The 14,098-nt window shown below is 45.7% G+C and overlaps 1 protein-coding gene across 3 annotated transcripts; it reads right to left on the reverse strand.

The window, feature by feature from the left end:
- Positions 1 to 322: 322 nt before the first annotated feature.
- Positions 323 to 13,298, reverse strand: sall1a (spalt-like transcription factor 1a). 3 transcript variants are annotated; one of them, XM_030376911.1, is made up of 3 exons: positions 12,442 to 13,298; positions 2,930 to 6,339; positions 323 to 2,039 (listed from the first exon to the last, which is right to left on the reverse strand). In XM_030376911.1, the coding sequence occupies exons 1-3, from the start codon at positions 12,512 to 12,514 to the stop codon at positions 1,599 to 1,601; spliced, it is 3,924 nt and encodes a 1,307-aa protein (XP_030232771.1). In that variant the 5' UTR covers positions 12,515 to 13,298; the 3' UTR covers positions 323 to 1,598. The 3 variants fall into 3 exon arrangements, with proteins under 3 accessions (XP_030232771.1, XP_030232772.1, XP_030232773.1); XM_030376912.1 differs by lacking the exon at positions 12,442 to 13,298 and adding an exon at positions 9,041 to 9,560; XM_030376913.1 differs by lacking the exon at positions 12,442 to 13,298 and adding an exon at positions 9,007 to 9,155.
- Positions 13,299 to 14,098: the final 800 nt, after the last annotated feature.

Here is a 14,098-nt window from a genome sequence, read left to right on the forward strand (position 1 = left end):
AAAATGTTCTGCAATTATATAAAACATGATATTATAATGATAACAATTCAGGTATGTCTAACCCATACACAAATCTTAAAAATAAAATACAAATTATTTATAACTTGAGGTCGTATTAGACCATCTATTAATGATAGTGAAACATATCTTTTTATTTTACAAACTCTTCATTTGCATTAAGTGCTTTGTTTTTCTTAAACAAAATAAATAAGACTACCTATTCTAAGGCCAAAATATATGGCCTATTCTAAGGCCAAAAGATTCAGTGAATCCTCTTCAATCTAAAACAGGGAGAAAATAAATAAACACAGAAGACAGCGCATTTCTTTTGGAAAACTGTTGTATTTGATTATTAGAGTAAAGAATTACAGTATCTTAGTTGTTAGTAGGTATTAAAGTGTAGAGAAACTGGACCCATAATGATCTTCCAACTTTCCAAGAAAGTGCATGTAACAGTCCGAAAGGTTGTCAAACCTAATATATATTTATATTTATAAAAACACTATCATTTTGTCCCCTGGTCACACTGAACTTGTTTGTGTGTATAAGCTATATGTACATTTTGTTGTGAGGGAGTTTTTATTTCCACATCTGAATGTATTTACAGAAGTGTGCGTGCGTGTGTGCGTGTGTGTGTATGTGTGTGTGTGTGTGTGTGTGTGTGTGTGTGTGTGTGTGTGTGTGTGTGTGTGTGTGTGTGTGTGTGTGTGTGTGTGTAGCGTTGCATCTGATGTCAATGCGAATGCTAAGACATAGCAGCAATGTGGAGATCCAGTCGGGGCCCTGAAGCGTCGCCCTGTCCCGTACGAGTGGCGTCGTGTGTCCTAGGGTCCCCTCTTTTGCAAACGATTACTCTCTCAACCGCACAACTTAACACAACGAAAAACAATAAGATACAGAAAGAAATGTTAACTGTGGAAGTAAACAAAAAAGTAAAAAGTACAAGGGACAGAAACGAGGGAAACGAAAAAAACAGGTTAACACTAAAGAGGCCCTAGGAATGCAGCAAACACGTATGTCTTTTCTTCTTCCTTAAATAAAATAAAAAGTAAATAGCGTTCGAAGTTCCGTTGTTTTGTTTTTGATGTTTTTTCTATAGGTTGACATGAATACACAGATGTTAAACCGTCTAGAAGAAATCAGTGTACAAATATTTACAGCCAGGCTTTTTGCTTATTACACAGCTAAAGCATCACATGAACATTGACAGTTTTGTTATATCTAATACAGACGGAAAATAACTTAATGCCGAGTTAAGGTTATCTACTCAGATAGTTTCAAAAGCACATTTTTTAAGCACTCGTATACCCATTCTGGCTTTTAAACAAAGAAAACGAACTGTTAATGCTTCCACTTGGTTTCAAGCAAGGTTATTATCACTAATAAATAAGCTCATTAAAACTTTTACATGTTGTACATTGTACAAAAAAAGCTACTTGTCTTCACAACTGTCCGTAAAGTTTTCGACGGCAAGCCAAAGCACTTCCCATCAGTTCATTTTTTCTCGTGTTTGTCCTCGCCTGTTGTCGCCCTCCTCTCTCTAAGTGTACAGTACGACCGCAGGGCCTCCGTCCTCCGTCCACGTACCCCCCCCCCCCCTAGTTAGTGGCAATCTCTTTATTGTCCTCCATGAAGCGGGTGAACCGGAAGTGGGTCCCGTTCTCCGTGTTGGCCATCTTCTCCAGGCCGGCCAGAGCGGTGTTGGGGCCCGCCCCGTGCAGCTTGTCCAGGCTGCCCGTCAGCCCCCCGATGGGGGAGCTGCCCCCGTTCCCCAGGCTGCCGGACATGGATGGCACGCCTCCGCTCTGGATCACCGAGATCTCGTTGGCCTTCATGGCCAGGCCGCTGGAGAAGGCGGCGGCGTACTGGTTCCAGAAGCTGGTGGGGTCTCCGTTGCTGAGCCTCGAAGGCATGTCCTTCTGGAAGATCTCCGGGAACTTGATGGGGTTGGTCCCCAGGAAGGCCATGGGGCCGTCCACCGAGAGCCTACGGCCCCTTCTGGCCGGGGCGCTGTTCCACATGTGTGTACCCATGTGAACCTACAGAGAGAGAGAGAGAGAGAGAGAGAGAGAGAGAGAGAGAGAGAGAGAGAGAGAGAGAGAGAGAGAGAGAGAGAGAGAGAGAGAGAGAGAGAGAGAGAGAGAGAGAGAGAGAGAGAGAGAGAGGGATGCAGGGAGAGAGAGAGAGAGAGAGGGCAGTAGAGAGGGAGCAGTGAGAGAGAGATGGAGAGAGAGAGACAGAGCAAGGCAGGAGACATTTAGTAATGTTTACAAAGTACGAGCTGCACACATGATGATGCAATGGAAAAAGAATAATGATGCCTTGGTTACAATTAAAATAGCTTGACACTCTGGATGTGAGCGCATGGCCTACTTATTATTGTGATTGGACGAGATACAAAGACTTTAATCTAAACCTTAATTTTCTCGTCTCGCGAACGGGCTGATGACGTTAAGAGCCAAGGTTTGCGGTGTCTGCCTCCATTGCTCAGACTTTAAATTGCATCTGCCATCTGACTCCTGCTGAAATATTTGCTTCAGCAGGACAACAATTGTCTCTATGTACATCTTCTTGTAGAGGATGAGTATAAAAAACGGTGGAGAATGGTTGCCTCTAGTTACCGCCACTAATTCTGTTAACTGCCCCTCTCCCAGCTGTTCTCAACTAATCACATTCTCCAGTTCCTACCTAATAATCATATTAATTGGGTGATTCAACCTTTCCGTCGAGGTCCCTGTTCCTCGGCAAGCTGTTTCAGTCATCCATAATACATTACCTCCCTCTAACACCTTGTCTATCGACAACTGACCGCTCGCCTCGAGGCCTAAATTGTACACCTACTATACTTCATCTACTTTCTGTGCTCATGAAGAATGCAGCTGGATATGGATGTAACATGGACGTAGATGGATGTGGCCTCCGGTCTTACCTTCAGGTTGCCTTTGGTGGTGAAGGCCCGGCCGCAGATGGAGCAGGCGAATGGCTTCTCGCCGGTGTGAGTTCTCTCATGGATCTGGAGGGCGCTGGACGAGGAGAAGGTCTTCCCACAAGTGTTGCAGTAGTGCTGCTTGGGAGTCCGACGCGGCGGGGCGTTGGAGAGCACAGGAGAGGTGGAGGCCGAGGAGGTGACCAGGCCGGGGGGCATCTCCCTGATCTCCGGGTGGAAGCTGCTGAAGAACCCGTTGACCTCCGGCTTGATGAAGGAGCTCACGGAGAGGAAGGAGGGAGTGGGGCTGGAGCAGATGCTGGTAGTGGAGGGCTCGAAAAGCTGGGAGGGCAAGTCCCTCATCTGATGCGTGAGCATATGCTGCTTCAAGTTGCCTTTGGTTGAGAAACCTCGATTACAAGCCGTGCAAATGAATGGTCGTTCTTTGGTATGGCTTCGATAGTGGATATCCAAGGCACTCTGACAAGCAAATGTCTTCCCACAGATGTCACAGGCTGTGTTTCTGATGGTGCTCCGCTCACGGAAGGGGAACATCATGCCCAGTGGTTCTTTCAAAGGATTGACAGATGTGAGGTCTAGTGCTCCTATGCTGGAAGGGTGAGAGTGCATGAGACTCGCACTAATGTGCTCCAGGGATAAGGCCCTCTGGTGCCTCTCTTCCAAACTGGGGGATTTACGCTGTTCTGGCTGCCCATTTGTGGGGGATGGGGCCTGCATGGAGGAGGTAGTTTCTGACACGGCTGGACTCCCAGGGCTTTGACTTTCACCATCCCCTCCCAGAGACGAAGAGTCATTGGTGAGGCAATCTACTTCCATCGAACCGTTCAACATTGCCCTCATACGGCTCATATGATGTTCGTCGGTTTCGTTATTCTGGTGGATGATCCCATGATGCTCCTCTCTGGCCCTGTCTTGCACGTCTTGGAGAGTCATATCAGGAGGAGTCGGGGAGCTGCACAGGCTGTCGTGGAAGGCATCGGCAGACCTGGGTGTGTCCGGCACACTGCCATCGAGGCCCTCCTCCATGCCTTCAATGTCATCTGAGAAGGTGTCGAGGTCATCAAAGTTGGCCTCCTCGAAAGAGCCTGTGTCAGAGACCATGGACTCTGGGTAGCTGTCGGGCAGCGGGGTGTTTGGGATCTGCCCCCCCATGTGCATGCGAATGTGCTGTTGCAGAACCACAGCGTTAGTGAACTTCTTCTGACAAATTGGGCAGGAGTGCTGGACTCTCAGAGGAGGCATGGCCCTATGGACACTGTAGTGAGTTTTCAGATTACCCTTTGTGGTGAACGCCCTGCCACAGACTTTACACTTGAATGGCCTTTCCCCGGTGTGAGTGCGGTAATGCATTTTCAGAGCGCTCTGACAGCTGAGTATACGGTGGCAGATGACACATTCATTTGGGTCCGTCACTTTTCTGTCAATGTTCTCCACGAGCTGTTGTAGCTTTGAGGTCTCTGAACCTTGGAGGGGATCCAGAATGCCCCCAAATGGGAACTTAGCCTTGAACTGATCAGACATGAGAGGCATTAGAGGGTTGGTCATCATTGGGGGGCTGTTTGATGTGGTGTACTCTGCCATACTCTCAAAGGTAGAGCTCAAACTTGCTGGAAAGCTTGAGGAATGACTGCCTTCTTCAGATTTCCCGTTTGAGGTAGGCAGGGTTGCACTTTCTCCCTCTTCCGATGCGCCATCATTGCTCTTGGTCGAAAGATCAGCACCTGAGTCATTCTTTGATGCTATCGAAGGGCTTGTTATGGCTATGGAATGATCCTCTTTTTTAATGAAATGTGGTAGGCTAGGCATTGTAGGTGGCAGCAGCATGCCAACAGATGATGTCAAAGTTGACAAGACTGGTTTGCTGTCCAGCCAGCTGGTGACAGGCTTTTCAGGGGGCATAGACATACCATAGGGAATACCTGTGTTTGTCGGTATGTTATCTAAATGTTCAGGAACGGGATATGGGTTCATCTGAATGTGTGGGTACTTATCTTTATGTCGCTGGAAATGGACCTTCAGGTTTCCACGGGTGGAGAAGCGGTTTCCACAGATGTTACACTTGTATGGTCTTTCCCCGGTATGTGAGCGCAAGTGGATCTGCAAGGCGCTGTCGCTCCCAAAGACCTTGGCACAGAACCTGCACTTATGCTTAAAGAAAGCTTCCTCTGAGCTGCTCTTGTGTTCAAAAGAAGTTACGTTTGGTGGTTTGCCTTTCCTCTGTTGCGCCAGTGCTGCTAATGAACTAAGGTCTTCAACAGTGGTGCCAACACTCGGGAGAGTGCTCGAAAACATAGAGTTGCCAGGTGGGGGCTGAGGTAGAAGTGGATTCACTGCAGAATTGAACAGGCTACCTATCCCAAATGCTGGCGTAGAGGACTTAGTAAGTGAGGGGTTGCTAAGTTGAGAGTGGAGGCTGCTTAAATGAGTGGGCCTCTTGTCAGAGGAATGGGCATTGATTGTTGTTGGCCCTAGTGTGCTAATGGTCTGAGATGTCTCACTTCTGCCAGGGTTAGGCTGAGGTAGCTGTGCTGCTGCGGCCAGCTGTTTGAGGCTGCTGATACTGGCTGACTGACTAGCCAGGCTCTGTGCGAGGCCCGCGGCTGCTGCCAGCTGCTGGGAGAGATGGGAGCTCAGCGTGGTCAGTGGGCTGGCAGTGGACCCCATTGTGCCTGGAGTAGAACTTGGGGGTGCTTGCATTTCAGGAGACTGCGATGCCAGTAGCAATATGTGGTGGCGGATCTGCTCGATGAGCTGCAGCTGGTGGATCTGTTGCTGCTGCAGCGCGAGGAGCTGCTCCATCAGAGCGGGCACGGCCACCCGTGGTGCCCCTGGGGTACGGGTGTCCTGGGAGAACTGTGCAACGGCCACTTTGGTGCTCTGGAGGTTTTCAATGATGACGTTGCTGTTGATCATGGAGAAGCTTCCCAGGCCGGTCAGTTTGCCGAGCTGCGGGGGCTGAGGGGCGGTGATAACGGAGGTAGCTGAGGCGGGACCTGAGCTCTCCCTGCCGCCGTGGTTTCCGTCGCCGTCGTCGGGGCTCCCGGGTTCCGTGTGACCGCCCTCCTCCTCATGTCCACTGCTGACGTCCACGTCCATGGATTCTGCTTTATCGAGTGTGATGGACTCCAGAAGGTCACTGCCCTCAGCCTGATCGGTGGTATTAGCCGTGTCATTCATGGGGTCGTCGGGATTATGGGGGGGGGATCCGGGTGAGAAGGATTCGGCCGGGGAGGCGGGATTTTCATTCACTATCAGAACTAATTGATTCTTAGTGCAATTCTTCTGGTGTTCTTCAAGATCCGATATCTCAAAGAACTCGGCGCAACATCTGCCGCAGACGTGGGCATCTGACTCCTTACAGGGGGGCTCTTCCGAGCAATGCTCTGTGTCCCCTGAAAAACAAAGAGGGGAAATAGGGGATTAGTGATTAGAAATGTTTTACAGCTGAAGAAGCAGCTTTATCTCCCCACATTCCATTGTGGTTAATCTTAAGTTAATCAGTTTTGCACATATCCCCTTGATGTGTTCACAAAAACAAGCACTGAAAAGCAACAATAAGCCACATAAATGAGAAGGAGCCCCCATACACTGGGTCCGCTTCTGTTACATGATAAGAGGGGAAACAAAATCAATAGCACTACTCATATATTGCTGAAAAGTGATCTTTGAAGATGTACATCTGGGTTTCATCAGTCCGATAAAAGGGAATCATTTTCCACAGAGAATCTATGAAAATGTCTAATACTATGAGGTAAGGACTTTTGGCTTTAATGAAATTTCATAGAAGGGCATTGATTTCCTATATTCCCTGCCCTTCAAAGTCCACATGTCCACTTGCTGCAAATCAAGCATTTGAAAGACTTGTTCGACTTTCAATTGCTGTCAACTTTGCTCATTTTCAGCTAACTATGGCCATCTTGGACAGGTTATCTATACAACCAAACTAATTTGTTTCTGTTGAGGCTGCAATCACAGCATGAGACGTGAACGACTGAGCCTTAGGTTACTGGATGGAATCAAGAAGGTAACAAGACCAATGCAACGTGAATATCCACTAAACCCATCAAAATCCACAGCGTATTTTCCATGCACTTCAAAGAGATTTGACCCTATCTCAAATTAATCAATTGCATACCAATTTTAATCAATTACTGAAAAAAAAGTTTACGTATAATTCAATCTTTCAAGCATATCCAGTCTTATTTTTTTACTTAAAAAAATAGATTTAAAGGTAAGTATGAATAACCGAGCCACCGTGATTGAGAGAAAATGCAAAGCACAACTGCCTCCAGGGCCATAGGGCTGCTGGGCTTTCTGTCCCAGTAAAACATTGCTGTTTAACATACAAGTTGATTTACAAATTGCATTCTCTATGAAGCCTTTTCATCGTGGCTCTGGCCTCTGAACATTTTCATCAGGGCCGAGGATTCATTTGCAAATAAAACTCCGGAGAAGTGCAGCCCTGCCCCACAGAGAGACAGGATGCCTTCCCATTGTTCCCAGCATGGGAGCGGCGAGATGGACAGCACAGCCTTGCCCTGCTCATCTCAGCCGACTCAAAGCAGATCCTGTTTAATTCAGGGATTATCTCCCTCAATGTTTCTCTGCGCAGGACATCAGATAACACAAAGTTGCCATGACAGCAAACCCGGGCCCTCACACCACCGAACCATGCACACAGGGTGGCGGGGAGGGGGGAAGATTCCACTTTAATTATAACTTTTCATGTGACACCCCTCCTTTTCACCCCCCACCTACACACACACACACACACACACACAAACACACAAACACGCAGTCAGGCGAGTGTGTGCGTGGCACAACAGTGTTAATCGTGGAACGTGTGTTTGATTTATCATGTGAGAAATGTGAGGCTTATGCAAACACCTTCCCACTGTGCTGACTGTGTACACAAGTTAGTGTGAAGAAAACAGAGTCACCTTAACTGGTGGGAGGATTAGTTTAGAATTCATTGAAATCAGGGATTTATTCAAAAAATGTATTCATGAAATGAACTGCAATGGTGAGAATTAGATGGAAAGGTAAAAACTTAAATCAAGTGCGTGATTGTGTGAGTGTGTGTGTGTGTGTGTGTGTGTGTGTGTGTGTGGGGGGGGGGGTGTGTGTGTGTGTGAGTGTTTATGCATGTGTATGGGTGCGTGCATGCATGCATGTGCAAACGTGGGGCGCAATACTAATGGATATACATTATTTAGATTACTTGTGACATGCAATTAACACGTTTATCCAACGTTATTTTAATTAGATTATATTAAAAAAGAAAAAAAAAATCCTAATGTTTTTTAAACAATTGAGTTGTATTAGGTTGCATCAGAGTTGCAAAAAAATATTAGTCAAGTTAAAAATGACAAATTGTGAGATTTTACAGGTGCCCATATTCCATTTAAATGACCACTGAAATTATGTTTCTGATTACAATTTAAAAATAAATATAAATTAAATATTTATAAAACTAAATAAATGCTTTTATAATAAAAACAACGCACCGCAAATTGATTCAAGGAAATCCGTCACCATATTTTTAATGCAGCCGCTCTACGTTGATGTTCACTTTATTTAAAATGTATGCCTCAGGCATATCTTCGATTGTCTTTCTTCGATTCGTCTGTTTTTTTTTCACCACATTCAATTTAAAAGCTGCACACAGATGTAACAGCATCTTAATAAGCATACAGCATTACAGCGAATGCAATACAGAGAAAAACTGCTGCATGGAAGTTGAAGAATTCAACATGCTTTTAAGAACCGACATGTAGAGCAAGTCTAGATGCAATCATTAGGCTTAATTCCCGAAATAGCAAAGGATTATCTCCGGGTAAGAAATAAGATAAGGTCAAGTCAAGTCACTGTGAACACAACCTCTCTGACACGTATGTACAACATTTACAAAAAAACAAACGAGAAATCAACGGAGGCAGGTCAGAGACGAAGAAAGTTCTCAGGACAGATGCTCAGAGAGTCTCGCTGAAAGAGCAAGAACACAAACGACGAAGAGTACAGAAGAATAAGAGTTAACAGAGAGCTCTGAAAGTTCCTACATTCTTCTTCTGTCTGCAGGGGGCTGACACACACCTCTGGAAACCGCAGAGCGCGAGAACTTCTCCACGCAGGTTCGGTCCACCATCTCGTATCCAGCCTGCCTGCAGCTCCCTCCCTTCCCCTCTGAACACTAGATGGGCTTCCGCCTGGTCCTCAGAACCCAGCAGTCCTGCCCTAGTGACACACGCTCCACGCCTAGCAGGAGAGGAGGTGGGGGCCCCAAATGAAAACAAGTCCTTCTGGCTGGATCTAGACTTCCACTATCTAAACATTGGCAAAACTACAAGCGACTGAATCTCTGTCGTTTGTCGGGGACCCACGCTATGATGCCATGGTGTCTGGTGGTGGTGGTGGTGGGGGGCCTGTGATAGGGCCAACACCAAACACTGATAAGGACTCACTTACTCGGGAACACAGAAACAGTCAAACATGCATTCACACACACACACACACACACACACACACACACACACACACACACACACACACACACACACACACACACACACCACACACACACACACACACACACACACACACACACACACACACACACACACAGGCAAACACACACACACAAACACACGCACACACACACATACCAACAAACATACATGCGCACGCACACACACACACACACACACAAACACAAACACATGGACAAACACGCACACACATAAACAAATATACCCATGAGCACACACACACACACACACACACACACACACACACACACACACACACACACACACACACACACACACACACACACACACACACACACACACACACACACACACACACACAGACACAGATCTATCCATATATATTTATATATAATACACATGTACACACACCCACACACACCCACACACACGCACACATGGACAAACACGCACACACATAAACAAATATACAAATGAGCACACACACACACGCACATCTATACGTATATATTTATATATAATACACATGTACACACAAACACACACACACATACACACACACACACCCACACAAACATACACACACACACACACACACACACACACACACACACACACACACACACACACACACACACACACACACACACACACACACACACAAACACACACACACACACACACACATACACACACACACACATGCATAGGGTTGAGCTAAATAAATGTTCGAGGCCTCACTAAGTTGCCTGTGGTTTGAGCAGCATGGCCGGTGATGAGGTGCAGGGGAGCAAACAGGGCCCTGAACTCTTCTCACCTCCAAACAGAGGGACGCTAACAGAGGTTAGGACTCACGTCCCTCCCTCTGCGATGGTCTCACTTTTTCACAATGACAGCCGCCCTTGGTTCCACTGTTTTGTCTTCTGCGTGCATGTGTGCGTGTGTGTTTTTTTTTTAACCTTCCATGTTTAATCACGACAACTATCGATAGATTGGAAAGATAAGAATATGACTCATAGCCCTCGCGTGTGTGTTATTTAATATAGGTATGGTATCGACGCATTTGGAAGCCGTTGATTTGCTGACGATAGCGATAAATATCCTATTGTCTTTCGTTGGTGATTGAGTTAAATTGTTTCAATGGACCTTTACGCACGACCTGAACAAAAATCGTAATTAACTACACCGATGTGGCGTTTCCCAACAGCCATCCTCCAACCGTCAACCATTTCACCACGGGGGCCTTTTCACCTTTTAGTGGTAAAAGTAAATAAAAATATATAATTGTTCAAAGCGCAAAAGATTTGTTTTTAAGAGAATACTAAATCGACTTTAATTATTAACTCCAAAATAATTTCAGAATCGACACTCATAGATCATCAAGTGAACGGACAAATTATTAAATATTATGAATCTTTAGGCCGAACTGTAGAATCCCAGGGCTCTTCGTGTGAGTGTGAGGCGGATAAAAACATGTCCCAAGAGTGTCGGACGCCTACTAAAATTAAAATCCATAACTCTACATAATGTTTAATATTAACCATAGGCCTTTTTTGGATGCACACTGACGATCGTTTATTAATCATAATAAGCAGACCTATTTGTTCTTATTGTTGAGTAAAGGCCACGAACCTTAAGAGTGGATTGAACCAGTCGATGGATTTTCATTTGCATACACCCGAATTCAATTTCGTTTAGCAATATTTAGGATTAATGTTGACGTTGATATTTAGTTCAGGGTGCAATTTTAAAGTACACTTTTTTATCGGTTCGATGCTGTAACGACCAACGTATAGGAACTAGGCTGCAGGCCCACGGTGCTCAGAGCTGCTTACACCGTCAGAGGGAACCAGCAGATGGGTCCAATGCGGCGGGACACGGGACATTTGGTTTAATAATAGGCCTCACTAAAAACACTATTTCTTAGCAGCTCTACACAACATAAAAATATCAAATTAAGTAGCGCTTGGAGGCAGGTGGCTCTTAAAAATAGCTGAACTGAAGACGGTTCCATCGGTGCGCTAAGTGGATGGCCATTCGACATAGTAGGCTTATTGTAAAGTTGATTTAACAGTAAAACCTGGCAGGGGAATAAATCCGGGAGGGCAAGGGGAGAGCTAACGTGAGAGAGACCGATAAGGCTGGAGATACTTAACCATTGCTTTACACCTCACATTCATAGCTTTATCTTATTTGAAGGTTGCATTATCTCGGGGTGGTCTTTACAAAAGGTCAAAAAAGAAAAGACTATGATTCGAGCTGGACAAGGACCGCATCTGGCACGCAAGGCGTCCGCGGACAGCCTACCCCTGAGTGTCCCCGCTCCATGAAGTATGTTTGTCCACGAATAATAACCAGGGGAATAGAAACTTCTAGATTCGGTCTAAAACGACTGCCGTACAGGCCTGTGTGGCAGTATGGGGTGAACCGTGCGTTGATCCATGGTGGTGCAGTGGGGAGACTTATGTCGAGCAGAGTTTGGAAGAACAGATAGTTTGATTCAGAGATACACTGGGCAAAGCGTAATGGTCTAGTGTTTCGGTGTGGGAAGTGAATAGAGTCTAAATGTGCCTTTATACGAGTGGAACACTTATACTGCATATTAGTGATACCAGAAGGTTTAACTCGCGAGCGACAAAAAGATAACTTTACGCAAAGTCGGATTTAAGTAAAGTCGAAGCCACTGGAGAAAATCTTGTGTAGGAGCAATATCACCACGAAGTTTAAAAGGATCCTTTTATATCCAAAAGTAGGCTTCTATAAAGTATAATGTAGCGTAAATACAACTTTTACGCATAACAAACCTCCCTGTTCGTGATTAAAAACCAGTAGGCTACTGGCTGTCCACGTATATCCGACGTGTTAATCACACCGTCCACTATCACCATAATGTATAAAAAACACGGAACCCAACAAGATCTAAAAGCCCCAAAACGGTGAGAAATGTGGAAGCTTGGATGCAGAGATAAGTAGGCAGTATGCACTCACCATTGTGCTCCGATAAGGGCACATGAGGGTCGGTCTGGAAGTGTTGCGGCTTCGCTTGTTTCCTCCGCGACATGCTGGCTGGCACATCAGCGAGCAAAGAATAAAAAATGACTAAAAAATCTCCTCAAAATTACCAAACTCCAGCCCATCCACCGCGCATGTGCCCCGTTATGATTATCAATAATGCTCTGCGATTAATCATACGGGGGCTTCTTTGAAAGGCGATTGGCACCTCGCCAGCCCCCTATTCAAATGAAGTCTCTTTAATCAATTAGCTCCTGATTTGCTGGGGACTCTTGTCTCTCTCTCAGCTCCCACCCAATGAGTTGATCTGAGCAGGAAGAAAGGCTGGGTTTTCCAACTCCCTTTGGATACAGTTTAACCCTTCTTAGCAACCAGCTGGTAGCCTCCGCGTAAAGCTTATCTCGACTACTAGTGGAATGTCATCGCAGTGAGTCTGTGGAGCGCGTCTTTCATATTCAACACGCAGCGAGGAGTCGCTCTTCAAACGGATCGGGCCAAGTTGCTCGCCACGGAGATCGCCGGGATCTCCCGAAGTTCTTTGCCTCAGACTGTGGCCACAGTTGTTGTGACAACGTCAACCGCTCGTCCAGATAACAGTCGCTGTAATTCAGATCTTTATGTTTTACAAAGACACCTACTCTCCGCCGAGCCTCCGGATAGACCCAGCGCACTTCCAGGTTGAGCCGAGCGACATCCGTGCGTAATAGCACCGTACGCGTTCCCAAAGTCCGGGCTGTAGGCTACAGAATGTCCCAATCGGTTTCATTTGATTGTTGTAGAAGGGGGTTAGTAACACGTTTCATCACACACTGCATTCCACGAATAAACAAACTTTGAGGGCCCGTGTAGCACTGTGAGAATTATTGAGCCCTGCCCATCTCTGCTTTGATTGGCTGAGCGGCTTTTCTATCACTGGTCTTCGAAGATGCAGCCCCCCCCCCTCCCGCTCCCATCCCCTCCCTCTTTCCCTCACTCGCCGCTCACTGCCTTTCTCTCCTCTACGGTTGCGCACACCGAATCTAAACGTTTAACCGGTGAGACAGCCGTCGACCGAAACCAGGAGAACGCGAACCGCGATTAATAATTTGAATCGAATTAATAGACGGCGGTTGACATTTCTTCCCACATTTTTTCCAGCAGTTTACAGGACCGTAGACTTCATCTACCGAACGTAAATGTGTTAACGGAGCGCAGAGCGTCGCTTCGCGCTGGTTGAGACACCACGTTGTGTGTGTCGCCTGATAGTCTCTGCCGCTGCCGGCCACTTTCAGACCCACTTCACGTGCCCAGGCCAATTGTACAGCGATGTATATATATTTATTTATGCATGTATATGTATTATACAACATTCACTAAAGAGCTGTGAAGAATGTTGATGTTAATGTAATATACCATTACAGAAACTGTGTTTTTACTGTAATAGCCTACAGTAATATACACTTTGGGGAAGAAAATGTATAATTTTTTAACGTGATTGAAACAATAATAGCAATAATACTAATACTAATATTGATAATAATAATAATAATAATAATAATAATAATAATAATAATAATAATTATAATAATTATAATTATTATTATTATTATAGGAGTTATAATAATATAATGATATTAAAAAAATGCTATTAACA

This window comes from Gadus morhua, chromosome 14 (genome assembly GCF_902167405.1).
Source record: "Gadus morhua chromosome 14, gadMor3.0, whole genome shotgun sequence".
In the NCBI taxonomy this organism is placed as follows: Eukaryota; Metazoa; Chordata; class Actinopteri; order Gadiformes; family Gadidae; genus Gadus; species Gadus morhua.